The sequence below is a fragment of the Squalius cephalus genome (genome assembly GCF_949319135.1).
Source record: "Squalius cephalus genome assembly, chromosome: 4".
Classification (NCBI taxonomy): Eukaryota; Metazoa; Chordata; class Actinopteri; order Cypriniformes; family Leuciscidae; genus Squalius; species Squalius cephalus.
This window is the reverse complement of record NC_137125.1, coordinates 51,739,188-51,762,522: the sequence shown is the minus strand read 5'-3', so window position 1 is coordinate 51,762,522 and position 23,335 is coordinate 51,739,188. Positions and strand designations below refer to the sequence as shown.

At 40.2% G+C, this 23,335-nt stretch overlaps 1 protein-coding gene across 1 annotated transcript in view; it reads right to left on the bottom strand.

Moving 5' to 3' along the window:
• The window catches only part of LOC307157033 (B-cell receptor CD22-like), a gene marked incomplete at its 5' end in the record, with an annotated part of 40,094 nt that extends 17,618 nt beyond the window's left edge, over positions 1-22,476 (bottom strand). Inside the window, 9 exons of the mRNA XM_079868778.1 lie at positions 1,498-1,764; positions 2,669-2,935; positions 11,218-11,484; positions 14,126-14,392; positions 15,424-15,690; positions 15,783-16,115; positions 17,766-18,112; positions 18,259-18,322; positions 22,323-22,476. Of these exons, the coding sequence (XP_079724904.1) occupies positions 1,498-1,764; positions 2,669-2,935; positions 11,218-11,484; positions 14,126-14,392; positions 15,424-15,690; positions 15,783-16,115; positions 17,766-18,112; positions 18,259-18,322; positions 22,323-22,476 (2,233 nt within the window). The remainder of the gene's footprint in view (positions 1-1,497; positions 1,765-2,668; positions 2,936-11,217; positions 11,485-14,125; positions 14,393-15,423; positions 15,691-15,782; positions 16,116-17,765; positions 18,113-18,258; positions 18,323-22,322) is intronic.
• Positions 22,477-23,335: the final 859 nt, after the last annotated feature.

The following is a 23,335-nucleotide window of genomic DNA, read 5'->3' as shown; positions in this document are numbered from 1 at the left end:
TGTTCGCTGTGATCATATTTGTGAAATGTTTAATAATAGACATATAGCTGAATCGCTGTCATTTAGGAATAAGATTGCATGGGTGTTTGAATCTAGATTGTGATCTTTTAACAATTAATCATACAGTTGTTAGAAACGCCTACATCCTGTTGCCAACGGTCAGTCGCTTGTGTTGCCGGAAATCGGCAGCTCTCCATTGAAATGAATGGTATCATGTCAGTTATGCGCATAAGTGTCGTGGTCAGTGTAAACAGGGCTTTACAAAGTAGTATTCAATTGTAAAAAGTGTCAACATTCTGTCACTTACTGTATACACCAAACCCGTATGACTTTCTGTCATGCATGTAACACAAAAGTAGATATTTTGAAGAACGTTGGGAACCAAACAACATTGGACCCCATTGACTTCCCTTGTATGAACAAAAAAAAAAAAAAGAAAGAAAAACACTGAGACAATATCTCTCTCAAAAAAGAAAGTAAGTCATACAGGTTTTGGATGACAAATGATAAATGACAGAATTTTCATTTTTGTGTAAACTATCCCTTTACTTCAAACTGTACACTTGTAATACATGCAAGCAATATACATGCCGCTCTGCTTTGAGTCTTTGCATGTATTACTATGTAAAGTGTGTTTCTGGCATTTTTTTACACATCTTTTAACAGAAGTACAATTTTAGAGATGTGCAAATGTTTGTACTGGTATAATTAACTTTTTTTCCCTCCATGTTCTGTACCGTGAAGTCTTGTATTAGTCATCTAATCATATTTTCGCATTACTTTAACATAAGCAATTGACTTGATGTTCAAGGAACTTTAGAGAACTTGAGATGTCAGTTACCTTTTTCTCTTACATTTAATCACATTGCATTAGTATTATAAAAAAAAGGCTGTTGACAGCTTAATGCAATTTCACTTGCTTCAGTGCAGTTTCACAAAGGTTTCATATTGAAACGTTGCATTTCAAAACTTGAACATGTTGCTCTGTAGGGGAACCAAATCTCCTGTGTTCTTTCCATATTTTCTGTATATGAAGAAAACACCCATGCAAAAATGTTACACACATTTCACAGCATTTCTAGCATGCAACTGAACTGCAACTTACTGTATTGTTGGTCACCGTCAGCCTGTCATACGTTTTTGTTTTTACGAATGTCAGTATGCATCCTTCATATAAGATATTTAACCACTGTGTAGTTTATTTGATCAAATAGTCTTTACCGTAAGCTATACATCAAGTCCTTTAAACATGGTTTTGTGGTTTTTGCAACTCTTCAATAGTGTCTTTTCAGTGCTGAAAGTCATATTGTGACTGCGTGAAACCATATCATCGCATGCCTTTATGGTAAATTTCACCTTTTTAATCTCAATACATGTTTATTTTCACCATAAATATTGCACTTTGCATCCAAATACAATGCAATGTTATGCTTTTGCTGTAAGGGATCAGATTAAATAAGTGAATATAACAGTGCAGTAATTTTTCTTTGTACTCACACTGAGCATCCAGTTCAATTGTTGCGCTGTGTTGGCCATGCTGGTTTTGAGCTGTGCAGCGATACCGTGTGGAGTGTATAGGGTTAGACACAACGTAGGTATGATTAAATCCGGTCTGGAGGAGCTCAAACTGAGATCCGGTCTCTTTGTACCAGGTGAAGTTGAGCACCGCTGGTTTTGCATCAGTGCTGCAGGTCAGAGTCACTGGACAGCCCTCCATCATAGAGCCGGAGGGAAAGAATGACAGTGATGTGTTTTTTGGGGCATCTGAGGAAAAAAGATGTGTAGTGTAGTGTAGCAGTTCAAGATCTGGGTTAGTAACTGAATAGCTGTATGTTTAAACCTTGTTATTTTACAAGTTTCAGTCAGATGTAGGCAGTATGTTGAAGCATGTGTGCAAACATCTAGACGAACACAATACAAAATAACCGACAAAACACCATGTGTCTGTATTTCACCTATCACGTTGTTCACTTTACACTAGCTGTGTAATGGTTTTAATTAGCTATTGTGCTTAAGCAAATCAAACACAGACTATATGATGAGAATTTGTAGTAAACATTATAGGACTGTTTTTCATTTGTCGACTGGACAGTGTGTTAGTCTGAACTTAGAGCAGCTGCACTGTGAGCAACTGAAGCACATCTGGGAATAAATCAAAACCCACTGACACTGAACATAAATTTGCAGTTCAGTGATGTTCAAAAACGTCAGTATCTACAGACAGGCCTCATTACTTGGATCATTAATGTAAGGGTTTGCACATTAAAATCCTAATCAAAATAACATTTTCTTTTTTTGTTGCATTGAGTATATTATGAGAAATCAATGAATTCAATCCTCTTGAATGTGAGTAACTGATTGATAATAGCGATGGCCAAACATTCACAATGGACGTCCAGCAGAATTCAGGCTGTCACAGTAGATAGCATTATGACAATCTTCCACATTTGTAAAATAATAGTAAAGACATTTACTGCAAGTATTTGCAATAAAAGTGAAGGTTTTTAAATGTGTTAAAAATATGAAATATATTTAAAATATATGCATTAAAATATGTATTTAATTTAATTGTATTTTTATTTATTTATTTTTTAGCTTTTAAGTCTGAAATCTGAAGTCTGATATAGTAATGACTGTGAGTAAATTAGAAGAGACTCTTGATACTCACACTGGACGTCCAGCATCACTGATGCGTTCTGAGCGCCGTGTTCGTTCTGAGCTGTACAGACGTATCGTCCGCTGTGTGTCAGGTCGGTGTTGCTGATGGTCAGGTTCTGTCCGCTCTGCACTGGTTTCAGTGGTTCTTCAGTGTCTCTGTACCAGGTGTAGTTGAGCACTGGTGGGTTTGCATCACTGCTGCAGCTCAGAGTCACTGAACGGCCCTCCAGAACAAAACCAGATGCACTTACATGCGCAGATGTGTTTTTAGGAGCATCTAATGGAGAAGAAAAAAATTTAGGCCATCAAAAAATTATGTTGGATAATTGTAAAGTCATTAATGCAATGAAATAAGACTAATGTAAGTATGGAAAGGAATTTGTGACAAATAAAAATGCTTTTCAAAGGAGTGGTTGATTATTGTAAGAATTGAGAAATTAGGAGATGCCGGACTGTCTGGTTGAAGAGCGACCAGACCCTGAGAGGACAAAGAGGACCTCTCTGGAAATTAACATTTGAACTCCCCCTCGTGCACTATTGAGACGAAAGTCTCACCTCAGAGTCATCCTAATCTACATCTCTTTCCCTCATTCCCCCCTCCTTCTCCCCCATGCGAAGATCACCAAAAACTCACCCAAGAATATATGGTTTAATGTGAATGATTAACATCGAGAATTATACATATTTAGTATCATTTGAAATGTCTCAGGGTGACTGGTACAAGTGTCACATTCCCAAATAAGTAAAAAAAAGGTTATAAGGTATTTAAGAGTTTAGGGATAACTGGCACACAAGGAGGGGTTGGTCTCTAGACAAATGGTCTCCCTACAACCAAAGGTGTCAACTCTGAATGCAAATTCAGATGTTTCCATGTGAAAGAGGTCTGTCTATATAATGGAATGTAGCAAGGGGTTGGGGCCTTCTGTTACTCAGATGAGCCCATGATGTTGAAGGACCTCAAAGAATTCAGCCTCATGTATTTTAATGTTGGGTTCGCATCTCTTCTCTTTATTCCAGAGCATTTGATGTTTTGTATCGATTATCTTTGAATTGATTATGAAATTGGCATGATACATTTACCTGACATAATAAATTGTTACATTTGATTATTCTAACCGACTTTGGCATTATTTTCATTAAAGAGTTAAAAGGAATAGTCAAACATTTCCTCACATTTAATGATGCACAGATATCATTAAAAACCTTTTCATTTATGGAGTCAGATGAAATAACGAGAAAATACATATTCAAATGTATTGCATTTTTCACTTTTCTAACTTTAGTTAGTGTGTAATGTTGCTTTTTGAGCATAAACAACATCTGCAAAGTGACAATGCTTAAAGTTCAAAGCAAAGGGAGATATTTGCTTTTAAAGAAATAGTTTTTTAAGGACTACAAAAAACGGCTGGTAGAGACTACACGAGCTTCCTCCCGGGTTAGTGACATCACTAACCCTACAATTTACACAAACCCGCCCCTGGGAACGCGATTAATAGATTATCAAGACATAATATGCTAATCAATGACCAGAAGATAACTACACATTAGGGATGGGCATTCGATTAAATTTTCTTAGTCGATCGTCGGGAGAATTAACGATCGACTATCGATTAATCATTAATATTTTTATATTGAAATTCATTATTTCTTTAACTTTTTATAAATTAAAAATGCAATGAAAATACAAAAATACAGTTTGTTTGTCCTCGATGAGATCTTTATTACAAGAAGATCAACTTGTGGCAGTGAAACGTCTCGGTTACGTATGTAACCCTCGTTCCCTGAGTAGGGAACAGAGACATTACGTCGGATGATGACGAATGGGGTTTCGCTTAGAAAGCCTCTCACCTTCGAGTATATAAAACGAGCCAATGGCCATGAAATGCCATGGGTCTGCGGAATTTGCATAGCGTATCTCCGCCCCACGCCGGGGGTATATAAGGAAGTACGCCGGCAACATGCAGATATGTTTCTTCGCTGAGGAGCCGAGACTGAACTCAGGCGTTCCAGCGGTACAGCGGAAGTGGCAGGGAGACGTAACGTCTCCGTTCCCTACTCAGGGAACGAGGGTTACATACGTAACCGAGACGTTCCCTTTCGTAGTCACTCCGAGTTACGTCGGATGATGACGAATGGGGTTCCCAGTGTAATCACGCCACCTCTCGACTGTCTTCCAGTGCCCTGCGTAAGTCTGAGCTCCCTGTCGTGAGACTGGCACGGACGAAGGACTCCTACTTAACACAGGAATACCAAGGTACACTGGGAAGCATATCTCAGTGGAAATATGCAATTATGCCCAGCCCGAAGGGGGGGGACTTGGAATACACCTATGACCCCGGGGGGCTGCATATGGAGTATCACTGGGGTGTCCAGCCGCAGGTGGAATATTTCAACCCCAGGGGTGGCAAGGTGGCTTGCCAAGGGAAAGACACATGCTCAGAGAGGCTTACAGTGGAAATACACATGTGGGGGTCACCCAGAGGGGGAACCATGCACATGGAGGCACCTAGCCAAGCGCGAAAGCTGCCGGTGGCATAACTCTGGCGTTGACGTCGTCAGTGCTGGAGGAGACTCAGGGCTTATTAGGCTCACCTGAGGAGAATATCGCACGTATCCCGTCCGTGGAGAGGAATGGCGAGCAAGCGAAGACACCTGAGCAGAATCTAGTACCGGCTAGTTGAAGCGAGTACATGAGAAGAAACTGGCTCCACTCGGAGATTGTAGAATCTCGCGAATGTGTTAGGTGTCGCCCAGCCTGCAGCTCTGCAGATGTCTGTAAGCGAGGCGCCATGCGCTAGAGCCCAAGAGGATGCCACACTCCGAGTGGAGTGGGCCGTCACACCAAGGGGGCATGGTCAACCTTGCTGCTGGTATGCCAAAGCAATGGCGTCCACTATCCAGTGAGACAACCTTTGCTTGGAGAGAGCCTTTCCCTTCAGCTTCCCACCATAACAGACAAAGAGCTGGTCTGAGGTCCTGAAACACTGCATTCTGTCGACGTAGGCACGGAGTGCGCGTACTGGACAGAGCAGTGCCAAGGCTGGGTCTGCCTCCTCCAAGGGCAGCGCTTGCAGGTTCACTACCTGGTCTCGAAAGGGAGTGGTAGGAACCTTGGGCACATATCCAGGCTGGGGTCTCAGGATCACGTGAGAGTTAGCCGGCCCGAATTCCAGGCACGCTTCGTCAACCGAAAATGCCTGCAGGTCCCCTACCCTCTTGATGGAGGCCAATGCAACCAGGAGCGCTGTCTTAATTGACAGGAACTTAAGCTCCACTGATTGCAGAGGCTCAAAGGGAGCACTCTGCAGGGCAGTTAAAACCACTGAGAGGTCCCAAGAGGGAACGAGAGGAGGGCGAGGAGGATTCAGTCTCCTGGCTCCTCTCAGGAACCTGATGATCAGGTCGTGCTTTCCCAGAGACTTACCATCAACTGCGTCGTGATGTGCGGCAATGGCGGCAACATACACTTTCAGGGTGGAGGGAGACAGCCTTCGCTCCAACCCTTCTTGCAGGAAGGAAAGCACGACACTGATCGGGCATTTCGTGGGTTCTTGATGTTTAGGAGAACACCAGTTGACGAAGAGGTTCCACTTCAACGCATAGGCATGTCTCGCGATGCTCTAGCGGAAGTGATGGTAGCCTCCACCGCTGGTAGTAGGGTACTCAAACCTGCCTCGTCCCGTCCAGGAGCCACACGTGGAGGTTCCAAAGATCCGTCTGGGGATGGAGTCTCCATTCTCCAGCGAGAGGCCGAAGCCGAGACAGCTCGTCGGCCGCCTGGTTCAGGTCTCCCGGGATATAAATGGCTCGAAGCGACCTCAGATGCTTCTGACTCCATATGAGGAGGTGGCGGGCGAGTTGTGACATACGGCGGGAGCGCAGACCACCTTGACGGTTGATGTACGCTACAGTCGCAGTATTGTCTGATCGGACTAGTACGTGTTGACCCCTGAGCAACGCACGGAAGCGGTGCAGGGCAAGACGTACAGCCAACAACTCGAGGCAATTGACATGCCAAAGGCACTGGGGTCCTGTCCAGGAGCCCGCGGCAGCATGTCCATTGCACATGGCGCCCCAACTCGTGGTGGAGGCATCTGTTGATACAACAACATGCCTGGAAACTCTTTCCAAGGGCACTCCGGCCAGAAGAAAACTGAGGTTCGACCACGGGGGTGAAGGTCTGACGGCAGGTCGGAGTCACTGGAACTCGGAGCGTGCCGTGATGCCATGCCCACCTCGGGACTCGATCGCGAAGCCAAAGCTGAAGCGGTCTCATATGAAGCAATCCGAGCGGCATGACTGCGGCTGCGGATGCCATATGCCCCAGGAGCCTCTGAAATAGTTTCAGTGGAACCGCACTCTTGCCCTCGAATTGGCGAAGACAAGTCAGCAGTGACTGCGCGCGCGCTCACTCGTGAGCTGCGCGCACATGGCGACCGAGTCGATCTCCATACCGGGAAAAGAGATCCTCTGCACGGGGCAGAGTTTGCTCTTCTCCCAGTTGACCCGAAGGCCCAGATGAGCTAGGTGCCAGAGCACTAGGTCCCTGTGTTCGCAAACCTGGTCTCGAGAGTGAGCTAGGATTAGCCAGTCGTCGAGATAATTCAGGATGCGAACCCCGTGTCCCCGGAGGGGAACAAGGGCTGCCTCGACGACTTTTGTAAAGATGCGAGGAGACAGGGCTAGCCCAAATGGGAGAACCGCGTACTGGTATGCCCACCCCTCGAAAGCAAACCGTAGGAACGGTCTGTGTCGAGGTAAAATGGAGACATAGAAGTAGGTGTCCTTCAGGTCGATCGCTGCAAACCAATCCTGCGGCCTCACACACTGGAGGATGCGTTTGGCTGTGAGCATCTTGAACGGCAGCCTGTGAAGGGAGCGGTTCAAAACGCGCAGATCGAGGATTGGCCGTAACCCACCGGATTTCTTCGGTACAATGAAGTAAGGGCTGTAGAAGCCGGACTTCATTTCGGCTGGAGGGACAATCTCGATGGCACCCTTCGCCAGTAGGGTGTCGACCTCCGCTCTCATGACAGGGGCATTGCCACTGACTATAGTGAAGCGGACTCCCCTGAAGCGCGGAGGAGACCGCGCGAACTGAATCGCGTTGCCGAGCCTGATGGTTCTCGCGACACAGCAGGACAGTCTGGAAAGCTCTAGCCAGGCTCCCAGAACTGCGCCAGCGTGGTCATTCGAACCACAGACGTACCGCCATGGAGCCCAGCCCGGGACATGGGGGAGCTTAGAAAATGAACTCTCAGACACCCCCACATCAACCTGGCTAAGCCCATGTCTGGACCACACTAGTGGACATCACCTGACCCAGGATCACGCAGGTACCGATGTCGCCTGAGCGAGGTCAGCAGTGTGCGCGGCGGAACAACCAGGCCAGGCATGGGAGGCATAGCGTCCCAGCATAGGGGCGTGGTTAGAGTTTCCGCGTTCTGCCAGGGTTGGCCAGGGAAGGACTAGCGTTCCACTGCGGCCGGTTCGGACAGAACTCCCGGGACAGCACTGCATCGAAGGCGCAGGCGACACACAGCACTGCATGACCGTGCCACGATAGTGACAGGGAACATACAGACCATGATCGCCGTGCGATCGAAAGCAGCAAAGGCGGAGGACACCCGCGGGCCGCGAAAGTCACGTGGACTCTCGCGGAGCGCAGGCGTCCTGATGCACGTCCGGGAGAAGCTTACAGCGCTCGGGGGAGGGCGGGGCCACTCCAGCCGATGCTTTCAGCTGCCCGGGAAAGCATGGCTGACAGCTCTGGATCGGTCCCGGCAACGATGGCACTCCCGTGGGAGGCAACGCTGTCGAAACTTCATTTCCAGAGGAATCAAGCCCGCCTTGTGATGCTGTGAGTGCATGACACCATCCGCCAGAGCCCCGAATGAAACACTGGGTCCCCGAAAGAAACCAGGCACACACGGAATCTCCACGGTTTGCGATGTGGAGGGGGGTGTGGCCCGAGGAATTGACTCGTCGGTTGTTGTGCCACACCGAACCCTCAGATCACCCTGGCCACCAGCCAAAGTATCCTTTCTCGAGGAAGAGATAAATTGGGGTGTGGCAGAGGGGACTCTACTCACATGGAGATCATTGAGTCTTGATCTATAAACATCGCGATGGTCATGTTCCCGCAATGAAAACATGACTCATCAACGAGCGCTGCCGAGCGTGATTAAGCCCAACACGCAAAACAGCGCTCGCGACCGTTAGGCAGATGAATTACGCACACACATCCAGGAAATAGAAAATACACGGGCGAACCGTCTTGAAAAAGACGTGCCGCTTGCAGCTCTTTTAGAGAGTGGAAAAGCTCAGCAGAGTGCTGAAGCGCCCAGGGAGAAACACACTCACTGTCGGCAGATTACTGCACAAATCAGCAGCAGGAAATGCGATCTCGCTGGAACACGCCGTCACACCAACACACTGAAGAGCCGCTCGTCTCGAAGAGATTTGAGATGACACTCAGAAGGCTTGTGGAGTGAAGTACTGGACTTGGCTCCGAAGCGAAAACATATCTGCATGTTGCCGGCGTACTTCCTTATATACCCCCGGCGTGGGGCGGAGATACGCTATGCAAATTCCGCAGACCCATGGCATTTCATGGTCATTGGCTCGTTTTATATACTCGAAGGTGAGAGGCTTTCTAAGCGAAACCCAATTCGTCGTCATCCGACGTAACTCGGAGTGACTACGAAAGGGAACTGGACGTTCGGTAGACTTGAAGATATGCCCTGCGGTGCTCTAAAACAGCGGAACCTGCAGCTGCGAGCCGGCGTTCTTAAACAGAGACCCATGGCCACTTCATCCGTTTTCTGTGATCGGATAGCTATCCGATCATGAAAAGACCAAATGTAAATGCCCTCCGAAACGCATTCGAGACGGATTTAAACCCGATCGCTCAAACCACTTCAGGAGGAGATCTGAGACGCATTCCAGATGAAACTGGACAAGAGTAAATGCATCTGGTTGTTGAAACCACATATGTAAATTTGACTTATCCCAAAAATGCTAAGAAATAAACGTGTGAGAGCGTGTTATAGGCTATATGTCATGTTATAGCCATATATGACGACGCTACTTCAACACGCATCACCACAGATGAGCATCTATTCATCAAGCCAACGTGCAATCGCATATCAAAGTGAAAGTCATTCATCAACACACAATCATCTTCATTAAAAGTAAAGAACCGAAATGATCTTACCAGGGCTGTTGCCGCATCTTGTTGCGGGCTTTGATTTAGAAATTTTCGCTGATGATCAATAAAATGCAGCTCATATCAGTTGCTTTCGGTGACGTGCAACAATTTAAATATGCATATAGCGCGGGAATTCAAGATCGGATTTATATCCGTTTTGCAAAAACACATTTATGTGACCAGGTGTAAATGGAATCGTTTTGATAAATCAGATAGCTATCCGATCTGAGAAAACGCATGAAGTTCCCATAGAACTTCTGCACCAGTCTACTGATTTCTGTTGAGAAAGATAAGCATGTTGACATGATCTGGGATCAGACGCGACCGCAACCTGGTGACAGCCAGTCCAGCCACCGAAAACACCCGCTCTGAGGGGACTGACGTTGCCAGGATGCACAGGTACCTCAGCGCTAAAATTAATTCCATTGCTTCAAGACTCACACTACGCAACGCAACCTGCATTAGTTTAATCGATAACAAATAAACGTGATCGACGAAATTCTTAACGATCAATTATCGATCGTCGATTAATCATGCCCATCCCTACTACACATAAGCTACATAAATTCATCAACTAAACATTAAGAAATGTCCTCTTGCTTCTACATGTTGTCACTTCTTCTTGAGTCTTTCCATCATTGTCTGAATCCGGTTTGAACATAAAAGGCTAAAAGTTTTTGAAATTTTCAGTGCATGTCTGTGTGAGTGCAAGCTGTTGAAGCTCCGCCCCCTGTGCTGGGAGCAGCAGCTCATTTGCATTCAAAGGAACAGACACAAAACTGTGTTTTTGCTCACCCTCAAAAATTGACAATTTTAACATGCTATATAAAAATGTCTGTGGGGTATTTTGAGCTAAAACTTCACATACACACTCTGGAGACATCAGAGATTTATTTTACATCTTGTGAAAAGAGCATTATACCACCCCTTTAAATAGTACACATTTTCTCATCCATGTAAAAAGGGTCCGCTGTCAGCAGGTTAAATGACTACAAAGTCATGTTTATTATATTTGCATTTAGTTCTTGTCGTTCACTGTACATTTACAAGCCTAGTAAAGGTTGAAAAAACTGTTTTAACGAAGATCATTTATAGTAGCGGTTGTTTTTATAGTTTATAGTTTTTATATTTAAAAATATATATAAAATAATTTTAACATAATATGTATAATTTATGTTTTGTGTATTTATTTACACTATTCCTCTCTCTTTTTCTCTGCATATAAAATAAATTATATGCAATATTTTATACTTCTAGTATATATATATATGTGTTTATGTATTAAGTCTGAAATCTGAAGTCTGATATAGTATTGACTGAGTAAATTAGAAGAGCCTCTTGATACTCACACTGGACGTCCAGCATCACTGATGCGTTCTGAGCGCCGTGTTCGTTCTGAGCTGTACAGACGTATCGTCCGCTGTGTGTCGGGTCGGTGTTGCTGATGGTCAGGTTCGGTCCGCTCTGCACTGGTTTCAGTGGTTCTTCAGTGTCTCTGTACCAGGTGTAGTTGAGCACTGGTGGGTTTGCATCACTGCTGCAGCTCAGAGTCACTGAACGGCCCTCCAGAACAAAACCAGATGCACTTACATGCGCAGATGTGTTTTTGGGAGCATCTAATGGAGAAGAAAAAAATGTAGGCCATCAATTTTTTTTGTTTTTGTGTGTGGAATAATTGTAAAGTCATTAATGCTATGAAATAAGACTAATGTAAGTATGGGAAGTAATTAGCAGAGGTGGGAGTAAGTCACACATGTGCAAGTCACAAGCAAGTCTCAAGTCAATTTTGTGAAAGTCAAGTCAAGTCACTGCTTTATGTCAAGCAAGTCAAGTCAAGTTGTAGCTTGGGTCACAAGTCACTGGCAAGTCATACAAACGTTTGATGATTTCACTGAATTTATATATTAAAATAAGTTAAAACTACAGAAGTTGTGGACTATGGTTTTATTTGCAACATTTTTTTAAAAAAATATGCATTTCCACATACAGCTGAGTGGTTACTACAATAAAAATCTAAAAAATAAAAAATAAATAAAATTTCAAACTACATAGCCTAAAATGTAAATGTAACTGAAATTAGGCCAACGTTAAAGCATGAAAAAATAAATATGCCTCAAACATTGCAGAAGACCATTAAAAGGTATTAAACAATTCACAATTCAAGTATAATGGTTCCTATGCCACCAAATGGCATTCTTCAAACTGGCATCCCCTTTAAATAAGTTATATATTTTTAATTATGAAGTTAAAACCGCCAATAGGTGGCGCCAAATCACCGTCTTAATGTACGAGTCATAGAAGCATTCATTCAACTGATTTGTTCAAAACGGCAGATTCATTCTGGAACTAAGCAACTACGTCACTGAATCACATATGCATAACTCTTTCTGTGGCTTGCTTGGAACTATTGTCATTGGAGAAATAGAGCAAAAACAGAATATTTGGAATATTATGTCTAAAATGTCACATCACAATATTCACTCTTTGTTTACTAAACAGTTTTATAAAATCATTATCACATTTGCAATCGCGCCAATATTCTGGAAATATTTTTTTAATATATGTTATAATTATAAAAATAACTCATACTAGGGCAATTTTTCCACCACATTTTGAATTTTGGGTGCATATTAATTCTGCTGGCATTTTGCCCCCAACCCCCATCTAACCCTGCTTTAAGAGAAACATAAAACACGACAAAACATTAACAGTTTTCTATGTTGTTTTTCATCATTGGAAAGAACGACATATTTGGCTTTAAAGCATGATTGGAAATAAATGTGGCAAATGTTATACAAAACATATGCCATCATTAATTATCATTTGAATATTGACAACATTAAGCTACATTTGAAAACATAATTGTGTATAAAGAGGCATGCTGTTTTGACCAATATTCTCTCTAGATTTAAAGATAGTCAAGTTAACTATAACAAACAGGTTAAACAAGCCATAGCTTACTTTTAGACGTGGTGAATGAAGTTCGACTGTTCGAGGTTGTGATGGTCGTCCGATATCACTTTCCAGTTATTATGCGTACAGCAAATCTTCTTGTATGAATATGGTAAATTTTAGTGTTTATATCCAAAAAGAAACGATGCTGGGAGATGTTTTTGTGTTTAGCGTGCTCACCGCGATGTATGTTTTTTTCTGGGCTTGTGCAGCGTCACACAATCGCGCAGAATCTGATGACTGGCGTCAATGGTTCCGTTGCTTTCATTTTGTTCATCAATTGATGTTGCGATGATTTATATAAAAATGTATATCAAGTCATTCTCGAGTCATACAGTTCAAGTCAAGTCAAGTCAAGTCTCGAGTCATTGGATCTCAAGTCAAAGTCAAGTCGAGTCATTTTCTTAATTTAGTCAAGCAAGTCTCAAGTCCTTAAATTTGCGACTCGAGTCTGACTCGAGTCAAGTCATGTGACTCGAGTCCCCCATCTCTGGTAATTAGTGACAAATAAAAATGCTTTTTAAATCGTACACATTTTCTCATCCATTTAAAAGGGTCTGTTGTCAGCAGGTTTAAGGACTACAAAGTCATGTTTATTATATTTGCATTCAGTTCTTGTGACTTGTCATCCACAGTACATTTACAAGCCTAGTAAAGGTTGAAAAAACTGTTTTAGCGAAGATCATTTATATTAGCGGTTGATAATGCTACTCTGTGCAAAACAATTGACCTTAAATATTTGGAATTAAAGTAACAGTGGAGGTTTTATATATTATGTTTAATATTAATATATGTGTGTGTGTGTGTGTGTGTGTGTGTGTGTGTGTGTGTGTGTGTGTGTGTGTGTGTGTGTGTGTGTGTGTGTGTATGTATGTATGTATATATATATATATATATATATATATATATATATATATATATATATATATATATATATATATATATAATAACATTATTTGATATTGTATTTTATGCATTAAATACATTTATTGTTGACATTTACATTAAAATATATGTATGTAAAAAAACTTTGATATAAAACCTTCACTGTATTTTTACTTTCAAATATTTAAAGTGAAGTTTTTATATTTAAAAATATATATAAAATAATTTTTAATATGTATAATTTATATTTTGTGTATTTATTTACACTATTCCTCTCTCTCTCTCTCTGCATATAAAATAAATTATATGCAATATTTTATACTTCTAGTATATATATGTGTGTATGTATAAAGTCTGAAATCTGAAGTCTGATATAGTAATAATGACTGAGTAAATTAGAAAGAGCCTCTTGATACTCACACTGGACGTCCAGCATCACTGATGCGTTCTGAGCGCCGTGTTTGTTCTGAGCTGTACAGACGTATCGTCCGCTGTGTGTCGGGTCGGTGTTGCTGATGGTCAGGTTCTGTCCGCTCTGCACTGGTTTCAGTGGTTCTTCAGTGTCTCTGTACCAGGTGTAGTTGAGCACCGGTGGGTTTGCATCACTGCTGCAGCTCAGAGTCACTGAACGGCCCTCCAGAACTAAACCAGATGCACTTACATGCGCAGATGTGTTTTTAGGAGCATCTAATGGAGAAGAAAAACAATTTAGGCCATCAAAAAATTATTTTTAATAATTGTAAAGTCATTAATGCGATAAAATATTTGCTTTTAAAGAAATTGTTTTTTAAGGACTACAACAAACGGCTGGTAGAGACTACACAACATTCCTCCTGAGTTAGTGATATCACTAACACTAAAATTTACATAAACCACGCCCCCGGAACACGATTTATAGATTATCAAGACAGAATATGCTAATCAGTGACTAGAAGATAACTACACATAAGCTACATAAATTCATCAAGTAAACATTCAGAAATGTCCTGTTGCTTCTACATGTTGTCACTTCTTCTTGAGTCTCTCCATCATTGTCTGAATCCGGTTTGAACATAAAAGGCTAAAAGTTTTTGAAATTTTCAGTGCATGTCTGTGTGAGTGCAAGCTGTTGAAACTCCGCCCCCTGTGCCGGGAGCAGCAGCTCATTTGCATTTAAAGGAACAGACACAAAATGGTGCGTTTTTGCTCACCCTCAAAAATTGACAATTTTAACATGCTATATAAAAATATCTGTGGGGTATTTTGAGCTAAAACTTCACATACACACTCTGGAGACATCAGAGATTTTTTTTACATCTTGTGAAAAGAGCATTATACCACCCCTTTAAATCGTACACATTTTCTCATCCATGTAAAAGGGTCCGCTGTCAGCAGGTTAAATGACTACAAAGTCATGTTTATTATATTTGCATTTAGTTCTTGTCGTTCACTGTACATTTACAAAAAAAACTGTTTAAGCGAAGATTATTTATAGTAGCGGTTGCTTTTATAGTTTATAGTTTTTATATTTAAAAATATATATAAAATAATTTGAATATAATATGTATAATTTATATTTTGTGTTTATTTACACTATTCCTCTCTCTCTTTCTCTGCATATAAAATAAATTATATGCAATATTTTATACATCTAGTATGTGTGTATGTATAAAGTCTGAAATCTGAAGTCTGATATAGTAATGACTGTGAGTAAATTAGAAGAGACTCTTGATACTCACACTGGACGTCCAGCATCACTGATGCGTTCTGAGCGCCGTGTTCGTTCTGAGCTGTACAGACGTATCGTCCGCTGTGTGTCGGGTCGGTGTTGCTGATGGTCAGGTTCTGTCCACTCTGCACTGGTTTCAGTGGTTCTTCAGTGTCTCTGTACCAGGTGTAGTTGAGCACCGGTGGGTTTGCATCACTGCTGCAGCTCAGAGTCACTGAACGGCCCTCCAGAACAAAACCAGATGCACTTACATGCGCAGATGTGTTTTTAGGAGCATCTAATGGAGGAGAAAAACAATCAGGCAATTATGTTACGATTTACAGCTCTAATTCTAGATGATCAGTCAGAATTGATTGAAATATGTCTTACACTGAACACGTAGCGTACGGGACTTGTGTTTTGTGACCTGCTTCTGAAGCTGGTGTGTTACAGTGCAGGTGAAATTGGCTAAATGATGACGGTGAGTTACAGTGAAGATCAGATCAGAGATGAGCTCAGTTTTCTCCTGACGCTGCTGTTGTGTGACGCTCTCGTTGAGGAGGTGTTCAGGAGACGAGCTCCATGTGAAAACGGCTGGACGAGAGGAACAGAAGATCTTAGTCGAGCAGCGCAGATTCACAGAGCTTCCCTCCATCACCTCCTTCACCTTCTTCACCTCCTGCTGATCCTTAAACAGACTCACTGTGGGTTCGGGTGGAGACTCTACAACACATAGAGATGCAGTCAAACATTACAGGATTATCATATCCAATAACGAAGGCACATATTGTACTGTAGTAGATTTATTTTTCAATGCAACTTATTTTGCAACTTATTTGCATTAGCCGCCGATTCATTAGCCGCTATAGACATTATGCGCAAGAGAAACAAGCGTGTAGACATCTTTAGAATTTTGTGTTTTTGCTGTAGCTCTGTATATTTCTATGGCAGCGCTGTTGAAGAGTAGCTGGTAAAGTGGATTTATTTATTGTAGAGTTAATAAAAGTTATCATGGGCATTGTAATGTCATAAAAAAATCCCTGTAGGCCTGGAAGATTTTAAAACAAGCGTTCATTCATAAATCCATAAGATCTTACATGCTGTGGAAATACAAACCAGAAGACAGAACAGGAGCACAGTGTTGAAATTGATAAATAATAACTAACAAAGTGCAGTTAATAGTAAAACTACTTGCGCTACAAACCATAGTGTTTTATGATTATGATAATAAAGGAAAATTATGTGATAATGGGCTACTTGCACAACTACTTCCGCGTTCTACTTATTACATATCGGGAGTTTCTGGTTAGAGCGTTCAGCGCACATACATGAGAATGCAGATTAACACTACGTTTTATGGATGCCAATTGATGGTCTTGAGGCTGTTGAAATGTTCCTATAAATATATTTTCTTTCCAATTGTTCATTCTGAATAATAAATAGGCTAAATATATTTATCCACTAACCTGCAGCAGTCCTATGTCTTCTCATTAACAGTGTTTTTCTCTTAGCCTACTTATACCTGTTTAGTTTACATTTTTTTTATGAATTTGACTAATAAAAAGGATTGCTTGTGTGCATTGGTTCTTTATTTAAGTCTTTTTAAAATAGTTGAATAAATGAATGCTCGCGAGGTGCCTGTAATGATGTTAAATAGGCTATTTAATTAATCTTCAACAGTAACGCACACAGCATAGAGGAGAATGACAGTCAACTTCTTTGAATATTAAGCATTTTGGGCATGAACATGTAAATAGTAAAAAGATTGACATTGAAAAATGACACAGAATGATTAAAATATTTAATCCAAGTAAATAAATGTTCGTGGTTCGTACTGATGTTATTCATCTGTTTTCACACACTTCAGCGTTGCGGTCACTAGTGTAGACGAACACTGACACACTGTGGTGAAATAATGCGTATTTTTAACAGCTTTCTCAGATTGGCTTGGTTTGGATTAAAACTTCATGTTCCGATGAGTTTGAAAAATTCTGCACACAGTAAACATTAAAAAATCCCTTCTTCTGTCAATAAAAATGACCACATTTTTAAATCTTATCGCAGACACTCATTTTAGGTGGTGTTTGTTCAACTCATTGACCACAGTACATTGAAAGTAAACATAACCGGAAATAAGTGATATGTATTGTTTCCAAACGGAAGTGCGTCACGGAGTTCAGTGCAAGTGGTCCATTATCAGTTTGCAATATAGAGCTGCATAATGGACTGTTTTGTACAGGTAAATAAATTTTACGCACAATTACATTACAGAATATTAATTCAGCAAAGGAATAATAATAAATGGCCACACTGCACTTACATTAAGATAGATAGATAGATAGATAGAAGCAGCATAAACAATATGACACTCACCTATGACGCCAATTTCAACTTGGGAGTATTCATTCTTTATGTAGCTAAATTTAAGTGTATCTTTGCCTTCAATTCTTAAGAAATATGACCCATTATTACTCGGATGGACATTATCAAAGCGGGTGGTGCAGTTTTTCTCTGTAGGAGTGCCAAATATTTCTCCTTTTAAAGATGCAGTGCCAAAGCTACTAGAGTCAAACACTACAGTGGGAGAGTCTCCGTCTTTATACCATATTCTCTTTACATCTTTAGTGAGTTCTTTTTCATATTGTTGACCAATATCAAATGTGCAGGGTATGAAAACACAGGATCCTTGTAGAGCTTCTACTTTCTCCGGCAGACTGATACTAAAGCCACAAAAAACTCCTAAAACACACAGACAAGAGGAACTGATCACACAGAGTTTACATGCAGAATAAACGGCTGCACTTATTCATATGAAAATGCTTTCAGAATATTAATTCAGCAGAGGAATAATCTATAAGAATGAAACCTTGTATCAGACATCCAGTGAGGAGGAACGTCACAGATATTTCCATCATTTATATTCACTCCACCTTACAACAGAAAATACAAACACACAATCATATACACTCTTAAAATAAACTGAAGAACCTTTAACATCCATTGAATCTGTCCATTCCATAAAAGCTTCTTTATAGTGAAAAAACAATGTTCTTTAGATTATTAAAAGGTTCTTCATATTAAGAAAAAATGGTTCTTTTAGGAAGTGTTCCCTGAAAGTTTCCATAAATTGCTCTTCTATGGAATCGCAGTGAAACATCGCCTTTATTTTTAAGAGTGTATAAACTTAACAGCAGTTATTTCCTTTTTAAACTTTGGTTTAAACACTATTTATAAATCCAAAAACTATTTTTCATGAGTGAGAGAAATGTCATGAGAAAAAATACAGGCTACTAAATCAAAACTCTAAATCACTGAAAAATCTTAAATGTTTTTTTTTTTTTAGAAAGATTAAAAACAGTTTCATTTTGAACATGTTTTATAACCTGAGTGTCAAAAGACTGAAAATCTCTAAACGACAGAAGTTTTAGTGTGTTGTGTGTAAATGACTTACCGGAGAAGAGTGAAAGAGCGACTGTGACTCTTCTACACTGGATAGAGGGAGATCTGTGTGTGAAAACAGCACGTCTTTACTGCTATTAGAGTTTTACCACTTCCCCTTTCAGTCCGAACCAAATAACTATAGCCTGACTGAGTAATATATGCTAATCAGTATGAAGCTTATTGAATAATATTAAAAAAATAAATTTATATTTACTTGAAACATCTTGTGAAATCCAGTAACGCTTAATAATTACTAAATATTATTCAGGAATAAGTGTTGAATCACATTTAAAACGCAATCTGTTAAGGAAACATTAACATTTAATTTCTTCGTGTATCTTACTTTTTAAGGTTGGCTACTACAGTATTACAGTAAGAAACATGGTAAATTCAGGACTAAATAGCTTGCAGATTCTTTCTTACCCAAGATATTGAGTGAAACCGAAAGCAGAACAGATTTCAACAAATACTGCTGTTTTGTTTCATGTTTGTTTCTCTAATTCCGACACCGATGATCAAATGTATGGAAGCTTGTTTCCAATTACACCAAAAATTAGTCATTAAGATCAATAAAGTTTTAATGAATATTTTATTTTGCCTATATTAACAATGGGGTTAATATGAAAATGACAGTTACCATGGTGAATACACAATACTAACAAGAACTGTTAATGAAACATGGAAACTGCTCCTGGTGAATAGAATGAAAATCATCCCTGGATGCAAATCTTTATCAGCTAACACACGACGTACCAGTAACGTGATTTATTGGTATTTTACTTTTATTTCGTGACTTACTAATTTACAACGTAACGAAGTTGCATGCTCATAGTTTCCTTTGCACTTTATATACAGTGAAGCGATGCACAGTGCGCGCTGCCGCATTTGCACGTGCAATTGAAGAGTGTGCTCTACTAGCACAGTATAACGGCTGACAGGAAAGGATTATTTCAGCGTACACTTACGTCACTGCCTGGTAGTTCCTATTGTGCTGGGTTTTCTTAAGTAGTCGTGATTCACCTCTCATAACATAACATGCTCTAAACACACGCACGCATAGTGGATTTTCTTTTGTAATCGCGGATTTGAACGATTATGTAATCATGGCATCCGTAATCGTAATCGCGATTAGAAATTCGATTAATTGTGCAGCCTTAGTTCAAATGCATGGTTTAGTAATCCAACAGGCAAAAATAACAGAAGGTACTAGCAACACATAAACGCTAGCTCGAACAAGATCGGACAAACACTGAGTGAAGGTGGGGAACTTAAATACACATTGTGCTTAACTAAATGATGAAGAGCTGTGATAAAGATTAGTGTCCATGGGAACTGATGAGTGGCGGGAAACTCAAACAAAGGAACACGTGACTAATGAAAACAAACTAAAAGTCCATTAAAAAAGAAACTAATAACCAAAACAACTGATTTTTGTAACAAATGCATTACTAACTAATTAATTACTGTAATTTAATCACTTTTCCTTCAAAAAGTAAAGAATGGGATTACTCTAATTTTTCTGTAATTTATTTAGCCTACAGTTATGGTTTAATTCCATTAAATAGATTATAGAATAATTCTATATAAAACAATAGTGGATTTAATGTCAAAATTTTGCCTTTTATGGTAAAATGTGATGTAACCTTGCAATTTATTTGAAATAATTAAAAGCAGTTTCATGTCTATGTTTGTATTGTTCAACTGGTCAAGGTTGATATGGGATTTAGAAAGTAACTAGTAATAAGTAATGCAATCATTTTTAGAAAGAGTCATTAGTACAGTAATCTAATTACACTGTTGAAGCTTATGAATTGAAATCGTGAAATTTGTGTCAAGAACTAATAAAACAAGCATACCAGTCATTCTCTACCATGTAAACATTGTAAAATGTTGTCACTAAACATAATGAAATTCTGTTTAGTTACCAAATTGTTTTAGCTAAACTCAAAAGTTGGCAGCCCTGAACAACAGACGCATGTCCTCTCGTGATCTTTGGTGAGTAGCTACATTGGTGGCTTAATCCCCTGATTATTGTCGAAAGCCCCTGATCTTTTTGAAGATTCACTCACATTCTAAACGTAAAATAATATACATTTTAATATAAATTCTTACAGTTTGTTCTCCCTTGTCTAGTTGTGATGAAAAAGAGAAAAGGTTGTTTTCGATCTAAACAATGCGTTGAACAGACAGCTTAACTGTTGCGCTTTTTTAGTTTCTCGCACCACGTTTCAGAACACAATGTCAAGTTAAGCGTTCAACTTTGTGTAATGTAGCTGAGAAATGCAAGCTAAGACGAGGATCTAAATGCAGGGTGATTTAATAAAGTAACAAAGAACAAAGGAACAAAGGAACAAAACCAGGGGAATCACAGGGAAAGAGGCAACCATTACACGTAAAACAACTGACAAAGTAACAAGTGAAACACAAGGGCTATAAATACACAGGGACAAACAAGCTAAACAAGATAACAAAGGGGCGTGGCTAATTAGAAACACCTGGGAAGACTAATAAACAAGAAAAACTACAAAGGACTAAAAAACATGGCACAGAACAGGAAATAACAAAAGTCCACACAAGACAAGGGGAACACAAGACAGGAATCATGACACTTTGACACCCAGTGCTCTTTTCCATTTTGTTCACTTTAAAAAAAAAGCACAAACGTGTTCGTTCATTTAACTCAAAGCAGTTTTAAAACCTTCATAATAAAAAATAAAACCTTCAATAATCAAAAAATTGTATTTTATTATATCAAAATATCAACCGCTCAGTGTGTATCACTGAGAAACGTCCTGCTCGAGTTGTCCTTGCGATGGAGGTTCGGGTTGAATGACTAGTTCTTCCAGTGTTTCATCATCGCACTCGCGCTCGGATTGATATGGTAAAATCGACGTCATTGTTCGTTACTGTGTTTAGTTTACGGTGTAGGAAGTCTCAGGACAAGCAGAGCTGACGTTGTTATTGCAATGGGCGCTCGACACGCACACTGTACGCTGTAAACCAATCACAACAGACTGAGCTCTCTGGCCAATCAGAGCAGAGTAACTCGCGGAAAGGAGGGATTTAGAGAGATTGATTCATCTGACGAGTCGTTTGAGAATCATTGAAAATGTGGTGATGTGCAAATGTATTTTATGAGAAAATGAAACAGTTTTTTGACCATTGATGCCTGTAAATCTGTGGTAGGAGACTCCAAAACAACATTAGGAAACTTTAAAATAGCATAATAGGGGCACTTTAACAAAGACGAATCTGTATTTAATTTGTACAGTTAACACTACAGTGTTATTTTACATTTAATTATTACATATCTGTACCTGAATACTACTGTTGGACCTTACTTTATTTGTAACTTTACCAATTACCATATCTATTATAACACTTTCATTACAAAAAATTCTCCATCAAACATTTTCACCATATAAATACACTATATTGTGGTGTAAATACTCCAGTCCAATATATAATGATTGTGGTTCTGAGCTGTACAGACGTATCGTCCGCTGTGTGTCGGGTCGGTGTTGCTGATGGTCAGGTTCTGTCCGCTCTGCACTGGTTTCAGTGGTTCTTCAGTGTCTCTGTACCAGGTGTAGTTGAGCACCGGTGGGTTTGCATCAATGAGTACGTTTACATGCACCCTCATAATGCGATTATAATGGGATTTTGGTAATATTGTGATTAAACTTTACCTCATGTAAATGTAATACTTCGATGAAACTAATGAGATTAAGCTTATAATCGTAGTAAACATATTTGCATTAAACGCAATAAACAGGAATTTAAACACCTTAAAGGGATAGTTCAGCGAAAAATGAAAATTCTGTCATTTACTCACCCTCGAGTTGTTTCAAACCTGTATAAATTTCTTTGTTCTGCTGAACACAAAAGAAGATATTTTTAAGAAATTCGGTAACCAAACTGTTGATGGACCCAGTTGACTTCCATAGTAGTTTTTCCCATACAATGAGTCAATGGGGTCCATCAACTGTTTGGTTACCGACATTCTTCAAAATATCTTCTTTTGTGTTCAACAGAGGAAGAAATTCCTACAGGTTTGGAACAACTTGAGGGTGAGTAAATGATGACAGAATTTTCATTTTTGGGTGAACTATCCCTTTAATCTCACGGATGCCGTGTGTTGTTCACACAACTTCATGAATGAACTCTGTGATATTTTTTTTAATTTTCTCTTCTCCAAATCACTAAACTGTCAACACAACTTGCTGCGCAGTCTCTGCTCCGTATCTTCATCCAGACGAACGCGACGGCAGTGTAGGCAAACCCGGTGTAGTGCCGAATTCTGTGACTTTAGTAGGTGCTGTAGTGATGGTAGGGTTAAGATTAGGAGTAGGTTGGATTAGCACAATACAGCGCCTACTAGGGTCACAGAATTTGGTGGGTCACAGAATTCGGCGTAACACCGGCAATGCAATATCATGGCACAGAATAATATCTAGTACCTCCTTAAAAATGTATTGTGAATTTGATATGAGTAGATTAAA